The 21,961-nt window shown below is 38.9% G+C and overlaps 1 protein-coding gene across 7 annotated transcripts in view; it reads left to right on the forward strand.

Annotated features, from left to right (window-relative positions):
* Nucleotides 1–21,961, forward strand: part of SOX5 (SRY-box transcription factor 5) — a 244,957-nt gene that overhangs the window by 179,834 nt on the left and 43,162 nt on the right. For all 7 annotated transcript variants that reach the window (XM_062491739.1, XM_062491736.1, XM_062491740.1 and 4 more), the window contains one exon: nt 13,220–13,366. In XM_062491739.1, coding sequence (XP_062347723.1) covers nt 13,220–13,366 — 147 coding nt within the window. The remainder of the gene's footprint in view (nt 1–13,219; nt 13,367–21,961) is intronic.

Genomic DNA, 21,961 nt, shown 5'->3' on the forward strand with positions numbered 1-21,961 from the left:
ACAGAGAGAACAGATTCATTTTGCTTTAAATTCAGCTGCTGACACAAAGTTTTTGAAAACTACATAGATGTGCTGAGCACAGACTAGCTACTTTTTTATTTTTTTCAGGATGGTGGGAGGAGAATAACCTGTAGCCATGGATGCCTAACATGTATAAATAATCTGGCATAACATTGCAAGTTCTATTCTAGTTTTTATAAAGCAAGATGGGGGTGATTAGCTCAGACTATTCCCACTTTGTGTCACTTTTCTATGTGGCCCAGTTTCCTTTTTCATTTTCCCATGTAATTCCAGTTAGTAAGCTAGTAAGGGTGGACCATGAAGTCAGAATACTTCTGTGATGGCTGGTGGGGCATGGAGCAGGAAGACCAGCTGACTCTTATTTCTGTAGCAGTTGGAATTTGGGAAAGTCACTGAGTAGGAGTCAGTGCGGACTTTTAACTCCCTGTGTCAGTAGAGTTTTCCATCTTTGGGAAGTGTGGATATCCCATTGTGCTGGTCACAGTGCATTGCTTCCCTATGTTTTCATAGCCATGTTCTTTTCATTTCATGCCAGATGACTTTGGACAATTGTCAATGGTCCTGATGTTAATGTTGTTGAATACATGATAGAAACATAGATGGTAAGAAGAAGTATTGTATTTAGTGGCTGTGATATTGGCAAGTGCTTTTTTGCTATTTTAGACATGGCTTTTATTGTGGTGAATATGATCACTTTGAGCAAAGGCCTGTCCTGTGCCATGGTGTTAACTGGAGAAGTTGAGAGATATTTTGCAGTCGCTGACTTTGGCAAAAACAAGGAGTATCCCTGCGTAATGGAGGACTGAACTGTTCCTTGCCTTATTCATGCTTCCCACGCTGGAGTCACAAGCACTGGGTAATGTTAATATTTGTCACGGAAAAAAAAATTAACTGGCAGAAATGTTTCATATATAAACAATAGAAGGGAGAGACCTTCCCTCTTCTGGATTGTTCTGGATTCTTTAACCCTGATAATTATAAAGGAAGGGACTATATGGAGGGTATTATTGCTATATGGAGGGAAGCAAGGAGGATCCCTGCTTGACATTCCCTGTCTGGAATGGAGATAAATTCACCAGTTGCTAACAGAAGAAGCAATGAGTGCTGTTTACCCTCCCACTGCAGGGAGCAGCCAGTCCTGAGCAGCACAAAAAGGGTCAATCAAATAGGTCGTACATCATCTGAGGAGGCAGATGTTAGAACATATTGTAATGGGATGCTGTGAGGATGGCTTGTGGAGTACAGGGGTGGGGGAGAACAGCTATCAGTGATGTTTTCTGTCACGGCCGCTGAAAATATCCAAGTTTTGGGGAAAGTCTCTGAACACAGGAAATGAAAGCATTAGCATTCCATCTATGTTAGATTTGTGGGCAGAATGACGGAGGTAGAAAAGGAATAGAAGCATGAGTTCCCCTGTAATACTCCATATAATACGAGTAAGTCTGGGTATTATCTGTGCTTTGCCAAAGTCACTCTTGGCCTTGGAATGTGTGAGTATTTTACCTGAAAAAAAAATTACTGAGCTCCAGACTATATTAAACACAGAACTGTTAAAATAGCTTCTATTTTAGCAGCGCCCCTAATTCACACCCACTCAAACACCTCCTCGCTCGTTAACCCCAGCATCAGACCCAAGTAACTCAAGTGAAATGAGATGGCATTGGGAATGAGGTAATAAACAAAGATTTCTGGATAATGTTATTACTTCACGATAGCAGCTCTTGTTAGTGTGACTACAGTGACTACAGTAAAAGCTTCTTGGTGTTTCCATTGCAAACTCTTTGGTGCTCCCACCCCCTCTACTTTGTAGACAACTACTCAGCCACAAGCAATTTAAAATGTGCTTTTACATCAATTTTGACCCTTGTTTTTGATCGAAAAAAGTTTATTGTTTTTGATGGTACATTATAAAACATGAAAATTGCTGGGGTTTTTCCTCCTAATCCAAATTTCCGGATGAACAATTTAAAGATATGGATTAGCTCTTTTTATGACCTAGCCATATTATTAACAATTGGAAAATGTCTCCTAAGATAATTTCAATATTTCATGTTTTTGTACAAGCGCATCCATCTTTCTGTTATAAAAAATTCCATACTGGAAATTGGTATGGAGGACAGTTTTCCAAAAATCACTGTTTTCACTCAGGAGTCTATTTTCTTCTTTTTTTTTTCTTTCCAGTTTACTCAATGCCTCAAAAAAAGTTGTCCAAACTAAATTTACGAAATAATCAGGGATGGATCAGATGTACCAATGGATTATAGAGCTTGCTACTAGTTAATCAGTGTTAATGTAGTTACTGTGGAATATGGGGCTATGTGAAATTCTTTGAGAGATAAATTAGTGTTTGCAGTCCTGTTGCCAGTGAAGGACATCCTTTGTGCCTCAATAACCAGAATTCAGAGGGATGTATTCATGTGTTCACTCTTGTCTAGTCTTAAGAGCAAAATGCTGAAGTGGTGAAGTAGAGAGTGGGTGCTTCCTTAGGGTAGCCCAGATAAGTTGGAATAATATGGGAATTAACAACTTGTACTAGAATGTCTGTGGAGAAATGTGGAGAAGGTTGCATTTCCCATGGTTGGATTGATGCTAAGAGCAAAGCTTCCCACTTGCTATGGGAACATGAGGCTCCAGCAGTTCCTGGTTATCCACACAAATTGGTGAAACCAGAAGCAGCCATGTAAAAGTTCCACTGTTCATCTCATAGCTCCTCTTTGTGTTTGGGTGGTGCATGTGCATGAAAGTTAAAGATACAATTCCCTTTGACTTTCAATCACATTTTTCTGCCTACAGCTCCTTAAACCTCAAGTGCAGACGTGCCAAAAGAGGCATACTGGAGTGAGTTCCAGGCTTTTTCTGCATGGGTTACAGTCCAGCCATGCAGGGTGACTGGACCTTACTGTCTGCGGTTTCTTGTAGTGGGAGTCAGAAACTGAATCCTGAGGGATTTCAAATGTTTTCAGAGACCCCTGTGAGGGAACAAATCCTCTAAGAATTAAAGACTAAACTTCTGTACATATCCTAATGGAATATGCAAAGTGTCACTTCTCCCATTACATCAGTGTAAGCATGGAAATAGTGAGATGAACCAGAAAACAGCTTCTTATGTTATTTCCTGAGAAGTTTGCCAAAGCTTCACAGAGGTTTCAGGCTCTCTGGAATTTTATGGACTCCATTGGAAGGGGAGACAGGTTTTACAGACCACACCCATTCTATCATAAAATCAAAGATTGAACAGCTATTGTTTCTGTTACTTCATTTTGTTAAAGAGGGACTTTCCTATAACAAAGCAAACTCCAAAATTATTACATTAATTGAGTGCTTTCTGCTCTCTCAGCAATTCTGTTATCAAATAATGGCATTCCCCTATACATACTCTAACATCTCCTATTCGTAGCCTGTCTTCTCCCAGGCTCAAGCATCCCAATTAAACAAACAAGCATTTGTGTTTTTAAGCATGAAAGTTATCCAGCTTCTAGCAATGGGACTAATTTGAAGTTCGGCACTTCAGTGAGTTTCAGGTTGATAGGACTCCCTGTTGAGAACATTAGAAGTCTGACCAGAGCGAAACTCAGCTGGTTTCTGGTTTGGAACATAGATTTTCTCTGATACAGTGAGGCTCAAAATATTGTGGTCCAAATTGGGGCAATTTCTTTGCCGGTGGAATTACAGTTTCCCACAGGTCTAATGAGTCTTGCGGACATTTTCTGCAAGCCTTGGCTTTAACAGTACCAAGAACAAAACAACTCTGTTGTAGAAGAGGGGATTCCATGTGGGTAAAGGCCAAAGGAAAGGTACATGTGAGCTGGAGCTTTCCTTAAAATATTCTGCTTCTATGGAAAGGTATTACAGTGTGCTGCTGGGGAAGACAACTGCTGCCATTTACTGATACTACAACTTCACAACAGGATCTCATAGGAGAAGGTAGGACTTGTTAGCTTTCTTGAGGAGTTGTGGAAAGAAATTTTAAAGCAATGAACATGAAAAAAAATTACATGAGATAAATTTAGTTGAACCTATTTAAAAATTTTCTGTAGCACAGAAACTGATAAACTGGAAAGGTAACACTATAGAACTGACATTCTTCTCCCCCCAAAATAATAACCGTACTCTACTTTCTCCACCTCCAAAAATACAATAAAATAAAATAAAATAACTTACACAGCTGAATAAAGATGCAGTGTCATAGTCTATTAGTGTTTCTTGCTAAGGAAAAAGGGAAACAGAAAAAAATCTCTTCATAGGTATTCTAGAAGTCAGTTTGGTTTAGTTTAGCTCTCTGAACAAGTCCATTTTCTTCTACAGCTTGGATGGTCTATCCATTACTGGCCTCTGCCTTTCAATTTTCTTCTTCTACCTATACTTCCTCCTTTATGTATTCTTTCCAGGGAGGCTTGGCATGACAGAAGTAGCTCAAACACACTCCTTGGCTCCCCTGTAAGTCACAAATATCACATTCTTTCCTCTCTACCCAAGCTGGAAGAGAGAAGCCTTGTTAATGATGGACTCCTGTGCTTTTATCCAGACCTTTTGACCACATAATACAACTCAGTTCAAAGAGCAAATTAAGTTTTTGAGTGAGCTGAGTAGATGTCACTGAACTCCTGTATGTGTCAGATAAATGAGGAACAATGTTAATTTATCCCTCTGAGAACAACAGATACAATTGTAGGATACTTCAAGTTCAAAAATATTCTTAGTGTTAAAAGGGGAACAGACAGGAAAGAGAATGTTTCACATTTTATTGTTTGATATCATAGTTAACAGATGTATATAGAACTATAGGGGGGCAAAAAATATCCAAATGCAAGTTTCACATCTGTTTCTTTTCCCCTCCAACAAACTAATTTGGCGGTGTGGCATTGTTGCTTCTGATACGTGGTTATCATCTCTTCACTACTTTAAAGAGAGACTTCAGTGTTTTAGGACTCCTTATCACAGCTTGTCTAGGAAAGGTTTCTAGAGCAGGCTAGGTGCTGTGGTCCACACGTACTGCAGAATACCTATTTCACTACTTCATGCCTGAAGAAGCAGAGCGAGTTACCAAGGAATCTCAGAATCATCAATATATAAGGACCTGATACCATATCAGCATTCAAGTCAGCAAATCCATGTTCTCAAAATAAGAAATGTAGTTGACCTTAATCTTTCCACTACAAGCTCTACACTTAACTTCAGGAGACACTGAGTGTTCAGATTTGAAGTAAGTGATTCAGTATCAGTCCTAAAGCAGGCACAGATTTTCCCTGTCTTAATTCCCTGTTGAATACAACTTAAAATTCAAACAGAAAATCTATAAATAAAAACTGGAGAAAGAGTTGCTTAAGGAAATGTGTGTAAAATAGTGAAATGCCTTAATTATAGCTCGGCAATCTGAAATATATAGAACCTTATTTACAGTAATTCTGCTGGCAGTGCTTGCTTGTTAACCACTCTGGTCACTTAATGGATAACAGTAAATGATTATATACGGTACCAGTCAAGTAAAGCAATGTAATATGAAGTAAGTGTTTTGTCAAATGGCCACTCACAGAATTTTGGTCTCTCAAATGGAAAATTATACTTACTGAAGTCAGGTGCTCTGAGCTAGTTGCCAAAAATCTGGATATATGTACAAAAAAAAAAAAATAAAGCTCTTGAGGAGCATACCTGTGGTAAACAAATAGGCAGTAGTGAGTTTTTTCCTACGGAGTAAAATGTCTGGGCCACTTTACTGACTTCAAGCTTCTAATTTGCCAAAGCTATACTGGAGCAGCAGTCTCCATGTGGAACCTTCATTCAAACACTTCATCTTCATTACAGAACAGTCAGCTCTATTCTGCATTACGGAATAGTTGGTGATAAAGGGAATGCAGTTTACAAAACAAATACCCCTTCTTAAGCTGCACATGCCTGTTGCATTACCACTGGCCATTTTACTCTATAATCCATAAGGAATATGCTGTCAAAAGCATGTCCATACTTTAAAGAAATTCTTTTGCCATTCTTTCCAGCATAAGAAGTTCCATTGGCATAAAAATAATTAATATTAGTGGCAGCAAGAATGCATTATATTCTGGTACTGCACAGCGAACTATAGGAATAAATTATTGCCAGCTTATTTTTTTAATATTTTAAAACACAAACAATGTTAATTACTTTCCTCAAGGCGGGGGGACACTGTTTATCTGCAGCATTTCATCCAACAGGCTTTTTCCATAAGACATTATCAAATTTCCTCTCCAATTGCATTCCACATAGAGACTCCATTTCAATTACTGTCATATGGTGTGAACATGGTATATATGAATATTTAGGCCACTTGGGCAGTTTTCCAGTTAAAATCTCTTTACTTGTAAAGAACAGACAATGTTAAATACACAGTTTGCAATGATATTTTATCACAGAGACTAACAGATCTTATTAGTCTGTGATAGGAAGTGTCTATTGATAAGTTCCTACAGTTACATCCTGTAGAAGGATTGTCTTCTTGTTATGGCATGGAACAAAGGAGCCATGAGGTCTAGCCTCTAATCAGGAGTTCCCTACAGTCTTCCTGTGTCACCAGGAGCTGTCAATTACCTTGTGGGTGCTGGTTCTCACCTTGCTAATAGTTGAACAGAATTTAACCACTGGCAGAATTAAGTCTGCTTTTCAAGGAAGTATTTCTTCACATTTGAGAGTGTTATAGTTAGTGTCTTTCCCATAGAAGCTCCTATAAATACAAATAGAGATGTACTTTAGTTAAAATGTGTGTCCTATCCATCAAAATTACATCAGTTTCTAAGAAGACTCAGAGCTACCATAAATTGTACATATATGTTTTACTTTATTCACCACTGCTGTTCTGCAATCAAAGCAAGCATTGTTTTGCAGACAGTGGAAGTCTTTATTACATTGGAAATAAACCTGAAGTTCGTTCAGTTTCTCAGTGACCTGGGTTCCAGCCTTGCTTCTGGATGCCAAGGATCCCCAGTTGGTCATACCTGAGAAGTTCCAAATGAGAAAAGAGCTAGTGCATTCATCCTGGTATGGGCTTGTTGACTACAGTGGGGTTATTCTCAGGAATAAGGGCTGCAGGCCTGGAATCCTAGAGATCAGCTACCATAATCATATTTTGTGGAGACTTGTGGTTACTGATTCTAAAAATGATGTTTTTCTAGTATGAAAGAAATGGTGGTTACCAAGGCTGTGCCTGTGTATAAATGAAGCCTTGTTCTGTTAGTGAATGCTTTACAGTTTTTCTAATGAGAACTTGTTTTTCTCAATGTTTCCAAGTCTCGGGGTTTTTTAAGGCTAGAGACACTATTATAATATTGTCTAGTCTGACAAAACAAGATGTAAAATATTACTGAGCACAACAAATTTTGTTTAAAGTTCACCTTCATGAAACAGATCTGATCTTGACTGAAACATCTTAAGTCAAAATTTCTCTAGGCAGTTCCTCCAAGTGTCACCAATGCTCTCTGATAACTAGCCAAGTCTCAGCTTTCTAGTATTTATTTATAGTATTTATTATTGTTCCTTGATATGTAACTTACTTACCTGTCTTCTCTTAGGCTAAATGCAGAGAATTGCCAGAATGGGAGTTTTCAAAGGTAGTTAGCTGGGTTTTGAGGCCATGGGAAGGAGCAATGCAGCTTTTCAACATCTAATGTATTTTCTCTAGTCTCTGTGTGGTCCAGAATTTTGGGGTGAATTCATCCAGGTTGCTATTTTTTGCATGGTGAATAAAGGAAACATTAGTCCAGAACAGGTGCTCTGCCACAGAGAGTCTCTGCACACATCAGTACTGGGAGCAGGGCAGTTTCTTGCAGGAATTGGCTGTGATAAAGGCAAATGTTAGGTAGAGCAGCAAAAATTTTCAAGTGCATCCAGAATTCTATGGAAAAAAAATAAATCCCCAAATAAACCAAAATGCTTTAAAGTGCATCTCGGGATCTTGAGCTCTGCTGTTGTTATCTGAAATTATGCCAAAGTGAAAGCTAGCAAATTCACTTCATAATGTGTTCTTTGAGCAAGTTTTTACAGGAGAGTACTGTCTTTGTGTTCAAATATTATCTTAGTTTTCTGAAAATACCCATTTGATGCAAACAAGGGGCGTTTAAAAGCCTTTGCTGAAGTTTGAGTATACAAATTAGCATATCCCTTTGAAATGTTTGACTAATGATCTTTGAAGGAAACTCGGACAAAAATAAAATCTGGCATTTCAAATATGTAAATGAAGAAATTTTTTGTAGAATATATAGCAAGCATTGCTATCAATCACTAATGAGTGCAGCTTTAATTCTAATTTCTGTAGCTTTTATCTATGTAGCCAGTAATTTTTAAAAATCTGTCTTAGAGTAGGATGTATATCAACTGTTTATCAGTGAATTCTTTTTCATTTCAACTGAAAAAACACCTGAACAGATTCAAAATTAGGCAAAATTGCAAAATTCTTTCTGCCTTAACCAAAGTTTTCTTGCCTTATGTAAGCATAGATGTTGAGGTAAAGAAAAATGAAATTCATGTATTCTGAGTGAGTCTCATTTTATACCATTTCCCTCCCCTCCACCCTTGATTATGCAAAATAAAAACCAAAGAACAAGGCCATTCATGTGTATATTTTTAATGATGGGTCTCAGAATGACAAAGAAATTGAAGTGGTAGATCAGTCAACAGTTCAAACACTCAGGCACAGTGGTTTGTAAATTCATAGCTGTGGTATCTTCACTGAAAAACCACTGTATTAGAAACAAATTTATTGCAGTAACTGATTCAGTTCCCACTACCACCTGTCTCTCTCTGTGTTTTTTTTTTTTATTAACAGCTCTTAATCTCTACTGTTCACTAATAAAAATATTTTAATAAGAGATAATATTGTAATCCAAATGCCTATAGGTGCTTGAATCAACTATTTCTGCCTGTGTAATTGCTAGCACTTTGTTCAACCCTTTTTAAAATTGCTATTAAATCTCATTCTCATTTTCTGTATTAATAGAATAAGAATTCATTTTTAGTGTTCCCTCCAAGCAGTAATGAGCATTGTTAACGTCTAACAACAATGCCCAAGGGGAAAGTTTTCAAAGCTGGCCTAACGTTAAGGCTTTGCTGTTGATGTACTACAGAGTCATCAAGCCAAGAGCTCTTAGAACTAGTCCATTTAGAGAGCTCAGCTCAGAATATTTCTGCTTAATATCTTGGAAGAATTATAAATGGTTGAGGTGGTGACCTAGGGAGAAAGGGGATTTTCTGTTTAATACCTTAAGAATACAGGGACAGCACTAAAAAATTAGCAATACCTCCTGCTTATTTTAAAGTGAATCAAATTGTGCTTTTGTTCTGATGATTTTGCTTCCTTAGAGATTGTCATAAGAGGTTAATGAGAAAAGATTAACAAAACATGCAATATTGCACATGGGTAGGGGAGACGAAGCTAATCATTTAGTTATAAACAAACAGTACATGTTACTTTTTAATTGCTTTTTCAGAAGCCCAATTCTGCCTTCTTGAAGAAGTATTATGTATCTTTTTAAATTCATAATATTATCCTTATTTATTATGTATAGCAATAAAAAGCCTGCCTAAAGCTGTAGTGCTTCATTGATTGCAACTGAATGCCTTGGTCACAGTAAAGCAGTCAAGATGCTGTAGATAAGAAGTCCTGTATGAGGTGCAGCAAAATGACCTCCTGGAGTGCTAGGATTTGACATTGAGTCTTTTGAGCTGATGGTGGTGGAAATGGCTTAGCCAGTCTCTGTTTGGGCTAAAAATAAAGAGGCTCAAACCCAGCATGTTACAAGAGTGATACAAAATAACATCATTTTCCTTGCACTTTTCGAGGTCTTGGTTTCATTACTGTGTAGGATATAAGGGTACGTTTTAGATGATAGTTGAATATTTCTTCAGAGATTTATTGGTTGTTCCGAAATCTGAAGCCAGTAGGGAAGCAGGGGTAGAAATTATCTTTTGTTGTAGTTCAGTTTGTCCATTAAATGAATGCACAAATTATTCTAATTTAGCCATCTTGTTTCACAGCACTTGGTCACACCATTGCCCTTTCCTTGGATATAAGCTAGAGATCATCATGTCCTGAAACATTTAAATATGAATAGACAAGTTCAGTAATGCAAAAGCTCAAAAACAGTGGAAGTTTAAGAAATTTGGTGTGTATTCCTTTGGGGGTTTTTTATTTAATAGGAGAGCAATCTTACTGGTTAAATAGGTTTCAGACCCTTGCAATTTCATGAACACACACTTCTCCTTTTAGAGCTGGGCCCGATACTGCTTTTTCTGTAGAATAGCAACAGAAGAAGTTGGTCTGTGTTGCAGACAGAGACTTTTGAGAGAGGACTCTAATAAGGGAACTTTTATAAATTTTTATTTAATGTTTGTATTCTCAAAATAAATCAAATTGAGGTGAGATGTTGAGTCTGATAACAGGACAGAAGGTTTCAAAAAGCATTATTGAAGGCTTTATAGATTTTCTTTCACCCTTCCTTCCAGGCTACTCTACACCATACTTTGTGTTTCATTCTCTTCAGGTATGTCCATCCCTGAAGAGAGAATAAGGCATATATTTGAAATTTCATATATTCCATTTTTTCACCTGAAAATAAGGCTTTCCTCTGGGCTGTTGTATTGAAAAATTCATTCCCTGTGCTTTAGTCTTTGCATGCATTGTCACAAAGGTGACTGATGACAGTACTGTGAGGAGGAACTGGCTTCTAGCCATTGCTTACAGACCACTGGAATGTGTGAGATGAGCAGGTTCTTGGACATCATGTTGTGCATGTATTTCATGTAGTTCAGTTCTCGTGATTCCATCTTTGGATAAAGATTCATTTGGAAGAGTCTTCCTCCCCAGAAATTTTGGTAAAGCTCAGTCCTCAGCAGACCCTGTATGGCCTGTCAGGAATCTCAGTTGGCTCAGGACTGCCAAGTGTCCAAACTGATTGTTATTTTTACCCCATTTTATGTGGAGCAGACATGCTCTCTGATATCTAATCTATAGATTAGCAGCAAGCTTGAACCTTTCCTGCCTTATGGCCATTTGACTTTCTTTTGTCTTTTTCCCATAGTTGCCTAAATTTGTTTTGTCAGTTTATCACCAGGGAGCAAAAGAAAAGGAAAAGCTTTCCCTAGGTCTGCTCTTTCACCCCTAGAGTCCCATTATGTTTGAGTTGTTCCCTAGTCATGTCTCCTATTTCTTTAACAGCCATTTCCCCTCTGATATATTAATGCATATATAATGCTGGCTTGCTTGTCATTGAGCTGCCTGCTGTAGCTCTTCCCTAGTTCACAGAGACCTTGTTCCTTTTTCCCTGCAGAATATGGGCTTCTTTAGAAAGAATGAATGGATATGATCTTCAACTGATAAATACATGCATTTGAATCTGTGACTTATTTGGGGTTGGGTTGTTTTTGATGACTTTATCTTTAGTTATTTGCATCTATTTGGCTCAGACCTGCTGGGGGTAAGTGAATAAATAAAGTTGAGGAAAAGGCAAAAAGAGACAAGATGAATGAAGGGATAACAGGGAAAGAGAGGAAGACTAGGCAGAATGAGGTGGATTGTTGGTGATTAAGAAGTATGGAAAAATAAGGATGAAGCAGTGATCCAAGTAGAGAAAAGAAATAAAAAGGATTCAAAACTGAAAAGAATAGAGAACCTGAAAAGAATAGAGTGAAAAAGAAATAAGTAAGAGCTTGGTGTCTGATTAAACTTAAAAGAGCTACTTTTAACTGTTTGAGAGGGCTAGGACTGTGCACCAGCAAAGGGAAGAGATTGTACAGGGAATCGTGGGATGATGCACAGGGTTGTCCAAGATTCAGAGCCATTTGACCAAGTTAAGGACTTTATGTACTGTGAGCTCATATTAGCAGTGTCTCTGGACCTTTTGCACAGATCCATGTGGAATAATCATGTCATGTATTCTCATGTTCCTCTTTCAGACTTTCTGGTTTGGGTTGGCATTTCTTTGTGCCCTCCAATCTTCATTCCTCTATCAGCATATAAAATTAACTGGGAAACAGCAGCAAAACAACTAAACACTACCAACAAGACTTCTTTGACTTAGTCATATTGAAGCCACCCTGTTTTTTCACATCGACTTGCATATTTCTGTGTGTTATCCCTTGTCATATTGCATCTCAGAAGCTCTGTTAGCACTTGCAGGCAGAGAGTATCTTTGTTCAGTGTTACACATGTACTCACACAGCACTAGTGTGAGTCCTGGAAGTGGATGCTGAGGCTGAGGAGGGAAAATCTTTGTTAATACATTCCTGCTCTCTTAGACTCCTGCCTTGGGAATTCCTCTCTGTTCACAAAGCAACAACTTTGCTTCTCCTGCCTGGCCACTATGTTTATTTTCTTCATGTTTTATTAGGAGGTCAGGGGAGCTTCCAGGCACTTCTAGCTTGCCTGCTTTCTAACTGCTTTTGACCTCTGTCCCTTAAACTCTTACTGTAGAGCTTAACTTTAAACAGATGACTGTGATTATAAGTATTCACATGTTAATAATAAAATATGTATTTAAAGTGCCTTACTGGTTTAGTGCGAAGAGAAAAACATTTCCACTGTGTCTGCATTGCATCTATTACAGAAAGGGTTCTTAGGATTAACGGGGGCTTCTAACAGTTAATGGACAATACTTTACCACTGATAGGTGTTTATTTATATTGACTCTAGTGGTTCCCCACAACCCAACTGAGAGTGGACTCCTACAGTAATTACTAAAAAAAATTTTCACATTCTCTGTCCCAGACACCTTACGGCCTGGGATACAGGAAAGCACAGCAAAAAAAAATGAGAAATCATAAAGTGGTAGTATGGAGACCATCATATCCAACAGCATATGTGTTTCACAAGGGTTGATGCATATTACTGGTGGAAATGCTTTTTTGCCTGTGTCGTCTCAGGAAAGGAAGGATTGTCCAGTAGCCCAGGCAAACTGGGGGGATTAGCTTCTGTTCCCTGTTTTCAATCCCTGGACATACAGGGAAGCTGGGACACTTCTCATGGTGACATCTTTCGTTCATCCCTGGAGGAATGAGTCACAAAAAATGAAGATGACAATTCATGTCTTGAAACATGCATGTGCTAAACAAAAAATACCCATTGGAAGGAAAATACGTCATCTGCCACAGAAGTTTTGGGAACATTATTTATTTATTGATGATTTCTCTCCTGTCTTCCCCCCTCGACCACAATTTTTTTTTCTTTCTTTTTTACCAGCAGTTGTATGCTGCCCAACTTGCTGCGATGCAAGTGTCTCCGGGAGGCAAGATTCCTGGCATTCCCCAGGGGAACCTTGGTGCTGCCGTGTCCCCTACCAGCATCCACACAGACAAGAGCACAAACAGCCCTCCACCCAAAAGCAAGGTACTGTACCAGGCCTGTGCCTCTCAGTTGCAGGAAGCTTTGTTCCCAGGATGTCTCCCTGGAACAGGAGGATGTTGCAAAACAACTAGAAAGAATTTAGCTAAGGAATGCAGGGAGAAAGCAGTCCTATTTAGGTGACGGCAAGAGCTTGATTAAAAATGTGTCCTTCCTTTTTGTTAGTGCTCTCTAGCATGCTGTCCATGTCCTTTATCACGTCAGGAGAGAGTCCTTGAATTGGCAGTAGTGTCTTGTTTTCACCCTAACAGTAAAACAGTACAGATTAAAAATAACCAGACAAATAAATAATACCATTGTCAGCTCAGCGAGATGCATGTTCAACGAATGAAAGACATGGCTTGAAATCAGTAGCTGCTGAGTTGATGAATCAAGCTCTAGGTTGTCTCTTTTCTCTCTCCTTACTGTAGACGTTCTGACTTCCCATGGCTTTTCCTTGGCTTGGCCTCTTCTCTTAAAGCAAGAAGATTGTGTGATTTGTGTTTACAAAGCTCTGCAATACTTGATGGCAGATTGTTGGGGTTTGAGTTTTTTAAGAAGTATTTGGTTACCAAGTTTGCGCATTTTACAAGGGGAGTTCTGTGTGTGGCTGGCAACTTGTAGATCTCCTACACTTAAAATCTGAGTGTTGATTTTGCTTCTCCTGTGCAGCAGGAGAAGTTCTTATGAGATTTGAGGGGCACACTGTATTTTGTGGCAATTGCCAGATTACAAGGCCTGCCACATATACTGGTAAGATTGAACATAACCATTTTTAACTGGCAGCTGCCAAGATCAGCTCTGTTCTCTCCTTTGTTTTATTGCTTTTTCATATTTTTAGGTGTTCCAATACCTTTGTCTTGCAGTTCCACAGGAGACAAACAGAACTTAGTTTGCAAAGTGGGGGAAAAATAAACTAAAATAAGTGGGCCAAAAGGAAAGGAAGGGGGCTCCAAAAGGCTGTAAAATTGTGCAGAGTAAGTCCTGTGCTGCATGCTGTTTTCAATCTGCTGTGTGCCAGTTGGAGGCTCTGAGAGAGCACGAGAGAAAGGGAAGGGATAATGCTGAGAAATGATAGAGTGGCTGTGACCTCCAAGCTCAGCCTGGAAATCCAAGACATTGATTTCACTTAGCATTCCTGCTGAGAAATCCGGCAGAGTTCAGTTGTAATAAAAGAACAAGATTCTGTTCTAATGGTAATGGCGTATGACAGACATATCACTTTGTCTGTCCTCAGCACCAGAGAGATGGGAATTGGAGAAAGGTCACCTGACCTGCCTGAGCTGTTGTGCGGGTGCTGTTCTGAGCTTTGAACCCCAGCCTAGAAGCACGGTTATTTATAATACTAAACGATAAAGAAACCTTTATAGAGCCTACAGTAATTAGAATTAAGCTTGCACAGTAGTGCAGTGGCCTGGCTCAGAAAACACATTGGCAAATTCATCACAATGGCAGAAACTGAAGCTTATGTGTTGGAACTAAACACCTTAGTCTGTGTCTGTGTGGACCTTTCTTTGCTTTTTTTTAAGCTTGTTTGTGTTCAACAGCTCCAAAGGTTTATTTTCTTTGCTGATTTTTTTTTTTATATTTAGTTTTTCTAACTGTCATCCGGGAATATGTCTTTAAGTTTCACAGACATTTTTTTTTTTTTTAATCCCCATTAGCAATTTGTTTCTTTAAGTTAATTTGTGGTGCTCTTTCTCACTCTTACTGTACATCAGACCTCCACAGATGAACATAAGTTAATGCCTTAGAATAGCTTTCAGTAGATGCTGTTTACTGAATCTCTATTTTCAGCCCACAGTTTACACTGGCACAGCTTCGGTAATGCACTCAAGTGTTTGGAGACAAGGAGACAGCCTTACCTGAGAGTGTGTCAAGCTACTGGCAAACATCTAGGTCACTTCTGAAAAGCTGTGGCTTTTTCTTCTCTTGTTTAGTGTTAAAGTTAGTGTGCTGCTCTTTGCAAGGATTCTTCAAAGTCAGCCTCAGCAGCAGATGGAACAACTGTTGGCTCTAGAAATGCTGAGAAGCATCAGGGGGAGTTTGCCAAGGATCATCCTTTAAATCTAGTAAGACTTGAAAACATCCCTGAAACTCCTCTAAGACCTTGGCAACTCCTGTTTTGGCAAGCCCTTTATCAGTGGCCCTCACCAGTGTTTGAATACTGTGCTGGACAGACTACCCTGGCATCTTCTGTCATCTTGTCGTCTTTCAGCAGATGTGACCTGGAATAGTCAAATTCACTTCCGAGGGTTCTGTACTGTAACTTTTAGGAAGCCATGAAGTAGAGATGCCATTATGCTGTGCTGCACACATTCTGTCAAGTTTTGGTTAGGAAACTGAGCTGGTGTCGTACATTCTTCCAAGAAGAAATCCATGCCAGAAAAACTGATTTAAGAAACAGAGCTAGTGGAGCCTGTCCAAAAGAAAAATGCGTGTGTCTTGCGGAAATGGATTTTAACACAGCTTCTTCTTGAGCAGTTTTAAAAACAGCCGGTATGCTAATCATACCATTCAAATTTACCAAGGCCTCCTCCACAACCCATTTGAAAGGCAACTATCTTTGAAGTTTGCCAAATTGTGCTGGATTTCCAAAGTCTGTCTTAATCACATTTTGCCTTTGATCCTGTGTTTGCTTGCATGCTGCCCTGTTGGGTGTTCAAGGTTGTTGCAGGCTCCCAAGTAGGAGAGAACAGGCAGAGGTGCAGGTAAGGACTAGACAGAATAACTTTCCAGCCCATCTTGTGATTCACTTCAAGCCTCTTGTATAAGCAAGATAGAATGAAGTGATGTTGTAGACCCTGTGTTTATCTGAACTGTGACCTTTACCATACTACCAGGACTCTCACCTAATAGCTCCAGTCTTCACTGTCTTCAGATCAGGTGCTTTATACCCTTGCATAAGGACAACAACTTCACCCTCACTTGTAAGTGGTTGGGGCCCTGTTCATTCTTGCCTTTGTTTCTTTATGTGGCATGGATAAATATAGCACCTAGTGCCTGCATGCTGCAATATTCTAGCCCTGTCCATGTAACCTTTCAAGTGCAGTAATTCTGGAGTGAATTTTCAATGTAGCTTCTAAATGTAGCTAAATGATTCCCCATATTTAATGGAGCACAGTGTATTGTCTGTAGCATCTGCTGTAAAACAGGAGCAATTCAGTGTGAGATGTGACAGGAGAGAATTCCTGGGCACTGTTCTTTTAACCTTGTTGTGACCTCAGCCCTAACCTCACTCACAGTTGTGTCTCCATCAGTGACAAAAGCACACAGATTGTCCAAATCAATTTTTTTTTCCAATTCAGATACTTCTGGCAGTGATGCTACCATTTGCTCAGCAGTCACACCTGGGAGTTGTGACAAGGAAAGGAAATGTGTTTCAGACAAGCCAGAAACACTACTAAGCAGCTGGATATACAAAACCAGTTTCTGTTCAGATACAATATTCAGACAAATATCGATCTGAATCTTTAACTGAAGAGGGTGCTTTAGTTTCACATTATCTGATCACTGAAGTGAACACTTCTGATGGCATTTTCTACACATCACCTAAAGGCAACAATTAAATGGCCTTTGAAAGTTTTAGTGCTTGTGCAGATGGACCTTGAGATGGCCAGAGTCTCTCCAGAAAAACTTCTTCCACTTTTGAGGAGTGTCTGCTGATGGTGCTACAGTTGGTGCCACACGTACCAGCTGTGTCTTGCATCCTGGTTATAGTATGTGAAGGGCAGAAAGGGAGCAAGGTGTGCTTGCTCCATTCACATCCAGGGAAGGTCAGGGAACTACAGAGTCACTGTTGACTTTTTACCAAGTCCATGCGAGACCAGGGAAAAAATAAAGAATAAGAGCCTTTGGAAATGGGCATTTTAATTCAGACATGCCATAGGCTATCTTACTAGGAAAAATAATTAAACTGTGGGGAGCTGGTTGTGTATTTTCCTGTCCTAGTCAAAACTGATGATGGGACTACCTAGTTTTAGTAGGAAAGATTTCACTCAAGATAAAAATATAGTGGAAAAATAAGAAAAGGAAGACATCTGAGGGAAATAAGAAAAAGGCCCTAAAACAGTAAAAAGGCCCATAAAACTCATCTATATGATATTTCTGATTCTACTTCAGGCAAGTTGTTGACTTGAACTTCATTTTTGATGACTACCATAAGCTGCCCAATTAGGTTGGGTGCATTTGTCTCCCTTTCTCTCATACCGTGGTGCAGAATGTGAAATTCTATCCTGGGGAGATCTTGAGGAAAACATTAGTCCCCATTATGTGCATAGATGCATCAGCTCACTTGCCACATCACTCTGACTGCGGCAGAAGCCTGGCTGAAAAATGGACATACGGATTCCTTGTACCATCAGAGCTGCTATTTTTGAACATGTTAATGGAAAGCATATAATTTAAATTAAAATAATAAAACAACTGTGTGCGGGTGATCAAAGGGCATGACTGTGTTGGATGGGGACAATTCTTATCCCTGAAGAGCAAAGAGGAACCTGTCTGAAGCTAACCCATGGCACATGTCAGTCCCTGTATACTAATGGCAGTCCTTATCCTGTTCATTGCTTGGAGAGCTCAGCAGCTGCTGAATGCCTGTTCAAGCAACAGGAAATTAAGGCATCCTTATTTTCATTAGAGTGCTAAGGTATTTTAGAATGAAGGACAGCAGTTCTCATTAAAGTGATGTAAGACAGCATCTCTGATAAAACACTGGGGTTGTATTTACAGAAGTTTTATCTTCAACATTTGTAAGCGCTTCTATTTTTAAGAGTTTCCAGACTGGACACAATTCTTTATATGCCACTAGGTTTAAAAAATCCTTGCTAAATTAATCTGATAATCTTTTCAGCACCGGAATAACAATTAGCATTAGAATATTATACATCAGTATATCAAAACAAAAAACATTTTTCAGTGATTGCATTTCCCAATCTCCTTGCCAGAGCATCAAACAGGTCAGAAATAGCTGTAAGTTAATCAAGGAAAAGTTTACAGTACAGATGCAGTGATGAGTAGGGAGGTGTAAACTGAGACCTCATCTGTGCTATACTCTTTCTTCAGTCTACCTGTCCATTCTTGTAGTTAATAATCTCTTTACCTGGGAGCCTTTCTCATTTGCTGCCTGTGCTTTTGACCTAAATAGTAAAATGTGAAGTTGGTGACAGAATCTTTGAAGCTGTTTTCCTCCTCCTTGCTCTTGTTCCTATATATGACATACAGGCATGTAAAAAATGACCTTTTAAACCATTTGCTGGAGCACAGTGAAATTAGGAGTATTATGGAACTTTATAAGGTGCTTTTCTAAAATAGAAAATGTGTTCCAAACAATAAAAGCAATGCTAATAGCAGTATTTAAACAGGAGCAGCAGGGACTTGCACAGCATTCTGCCTGCCTAACACTCCTCCTTACTTTCCTAAAAATAAATTAGATGTGTGGAGGGGCTCCTCGGATGCTTTTTCAGATTAGCTGTCCACATCTCTTCTTTCCTGATATCATGTCTCTCTGGCAGGACCGTGTCTCGCCAGCAGAGTTGCCAGGCAATTAACCCTTGTCAGGTTCACAGTCACAGTTGTCACAGTTTTTGTATTGAAAACTCAGAAGAAAATACAAGAAAAGGGGAGAAAACCCTCCAAAATCGCTGTTCACAAAACAAAAGTTAGATACACAAATCAAGCTAGACTGCTTTATTCCTGAGAGAAAGCACCTCAGAAATCAGACAGGGAATAACAGAGGTGTAAAGCAAAGTGGTAAAAAACAAGCACTGTGTGCTTACTAGTGCACTGCTGTTCTTTGCTGTTAATGCCTTCTAAACCTGATATAAATAAATAAAATTGGTGGGGTGGGCGGCAGGTAGTAGTTCTCATTATTTTTGTTTAAATGATCCACTGACTTCACACAGAACACCAAGGTATTCCAGCAGGCATTGTGAAACAGTTCTTGAAACAGAGCAGTGAGCTCTCACTCTCCCAGATACTTTTAGAAAGGAACCAAGTACTTCACATCAGGAATGAAATCTTCCCTTTTGCTACTTAAGATTAAGTGTTTGAGTATTTCACTGTGTGTGTTAATAGTTTAAAAAAACAGAAAGTGCAGGGGCTGTGTTGGCAGGCCTGTGTAGTGGACAGCAGTGTAGCCACCTTTTACCAAATGTAAAACTCCTTTCCAACAGGGAAAGGGAATTTCTGAGGTGACTGAATAAAGTTCCAATGTGATCAGTCTGACAGCTTCCAGAAACTGCTTGTTTTGTCTGCTGAAGGGTGGTTTGTATCCACGCTACATGCTAGATTTGAAATTAGCTCCTCTTGACATGTTCTGACAGAATGCAATTCAAACTAAGCAGCAAAGAAATACGTTTTGCAGTAAGTATTCCTGTACCCACAGCTGAATGATAATCATGTAACAAGGGAGCTCCAAAAATATTTTAATCTGAAACATTTTAATCTCTAATCCCTGGTAGCTGTGGATAACTGAAGAGAAGCAAAATTTAGCAGCAGAGTGGAAAAAATCTGTTACATTTTCAAATTCAACGAGACAGTTTCTTTTAGATTAGTATTAACTTTAGATTTATATGAAATGCTTGTCAACTGTTTCACTCAGGTTTCTCAGAACTACACATTTGTTGTACAGAATGCAGTTTGAATTGTTCAGTGTAAAATGAGCTGTTGCAAAAGAGGGATTCAGAGACATTATGTGGAAAGCATCACTTTAGAGTACACGTATTTTTCAAAGCAGTGTGGCTACGTGTTGTGATTTTATAATGTAGCCTTCTTAAGGTCCAAGGTCCTGAAATCTTTTGAGTATGTAAGAATCTCATTTAAACAAAAATCTTCATGTTGTCATGCCTGAAACTTAGATTGGTATAAATGTATCTCAAAGGCTTAGAAAGCAGCTAAGAAAATTAATCTATGAGTTACTTTTTTATTAAAGTGGGATTAATTTTCAGTCTCAAATCATAGAAAAATTTATGTTGACAATTCTGCTAAAGTGTAAATACTTCACAGCAGAATTAGACTTTTTCCTGTAGAATCTCCCAGTAAAAGTGCTTCAGTAGTATCCAGAGAGAATATTAGGGAGTAAGGTAGACAAGTTGATGCATCAGGATCTAACATATGAAACTGGTTTAAAATTTCAGTCTCAATCGTGTGTCTTTATCCATTAATGCTGTCAGACTGTGAATTCAAATGTGTATGTTTTGTGCTAATAAATGAGTTTAGTTTCTTTTTGTTTTGTTACAAGCTGCTATGTTTTTCCTTGCTGCTTTTAAAGAAAAAATAAGCTATTTCCAGAACTGGTAAAAATATATATATATATTGGGAAAAAAGTGTTTGATAGAAGGTTTTTGAGTATCTTGACACATGGAGGGGAAGACCATGTCTCTAATGGGAACAGTGCAGAGAAAGTTTCTCAATTTAGAGTCATGATGTTACAGAGGTATTTTAACTTTTGAGTTACTTCATGAGTTATTAGTGTTCCTTCAACTTTTTAGTGGCTATGCCAGCACCTGCTTGTGGATTCAAAGCAAGGGGTCTGTGTGTGTGTCTGGAGATGAAGCACAGGAGTTTGTCACAGGCTCCCAGCTGACGTGCCGGGCAGTGACATCTCACGTCATGGATCAGCCACATTGTGTTATGTGACTTCCAGCTAATACAACACAGCAGGAGCTGCACAGTGACAAACACAGCCCAACATGACATATCCATGGGAAAATTGGCACAAAAAGCTTTCTCAAGTTGAGTTTCTGGGGTGCATTTATTCATCTAAAGAATGTTCCAGAGAAAACTGGGAAGCGGTGTACTGTAAAAGGGAGTAATACAGTAGCAGGATTAGTAAAGCAGCTTTAATTCAGTGTACAGTTAGGAAGAAAACATATGTATGTATCAGTTCTGGAGAGTGTTTTCATTGCATGTGTTCTTGTGAATTCCTTTCTTTTGAAAGGTAGCTCACTCAGGGAGAGCAGTCATTCCAGGTCACTGATTATTTTTATCTTTTGCCATGCTAAGAGCTGTATAGGCTTCAGGTTACAGCTGTAAGTTAATATATTTTGAATTTAGCTTGTTGGTTGCCTCGGTCGATCTTGAGCTCTCCTAATCTAAACTGTTGGTTTTTTTCTGCTTTGCTTACAGATCAGAATGACCCCTCTTTGTGATTATTTCAAATAGTCTTCTCTGAAATGATCTTCTTTCCTTTTCTGGGTGTTCTCCTAGTTTCAAATGTCCACAGAAAATAGAGTTTGCAGTTAAAACTCTGAAATTAATTCATTTATCCCTAGTTGCTTATTATTTGTCATAAATGAGTGAATGGCCTATACTTTCAACATTTTCTGTAAAGGCACAGACCAAGTTGGGGGTCAGGAAAATTGAACACATACATACACACAGACCTGTGGACACCCACACACACAGACTAATGTTAAGGTTAAAAACAATCCCACATTTGGACAACTCTCAGCAGTTTCACCAGCGTGACATCTGAAATTTCAAATGGATGTGGTATGTCCTGCTCCTGCTTTTCCTGTGCTGTTGTTCCTCACCCCCAAATGATTGTGGTTCAGTGCTGGGTAGAAGGATTCCCATGATAGTGTCTTTTGGGACTCACTT

The sequence above is a fragment of the Cinclus cinclus genome, chromosome 4 (assembly GCF_963662255.1).
Source record: "Cinclus cinclus chromosome 4, bCinCin1.1, whole genome shotgun sequence".
NCBI classification, from domain to species: domain Eukaryota; kingdom Metazoa; phylum Chordata; class Aves; order Passeriformes; family Cinclidae; genus Cinclus; species Cinclus cinclus.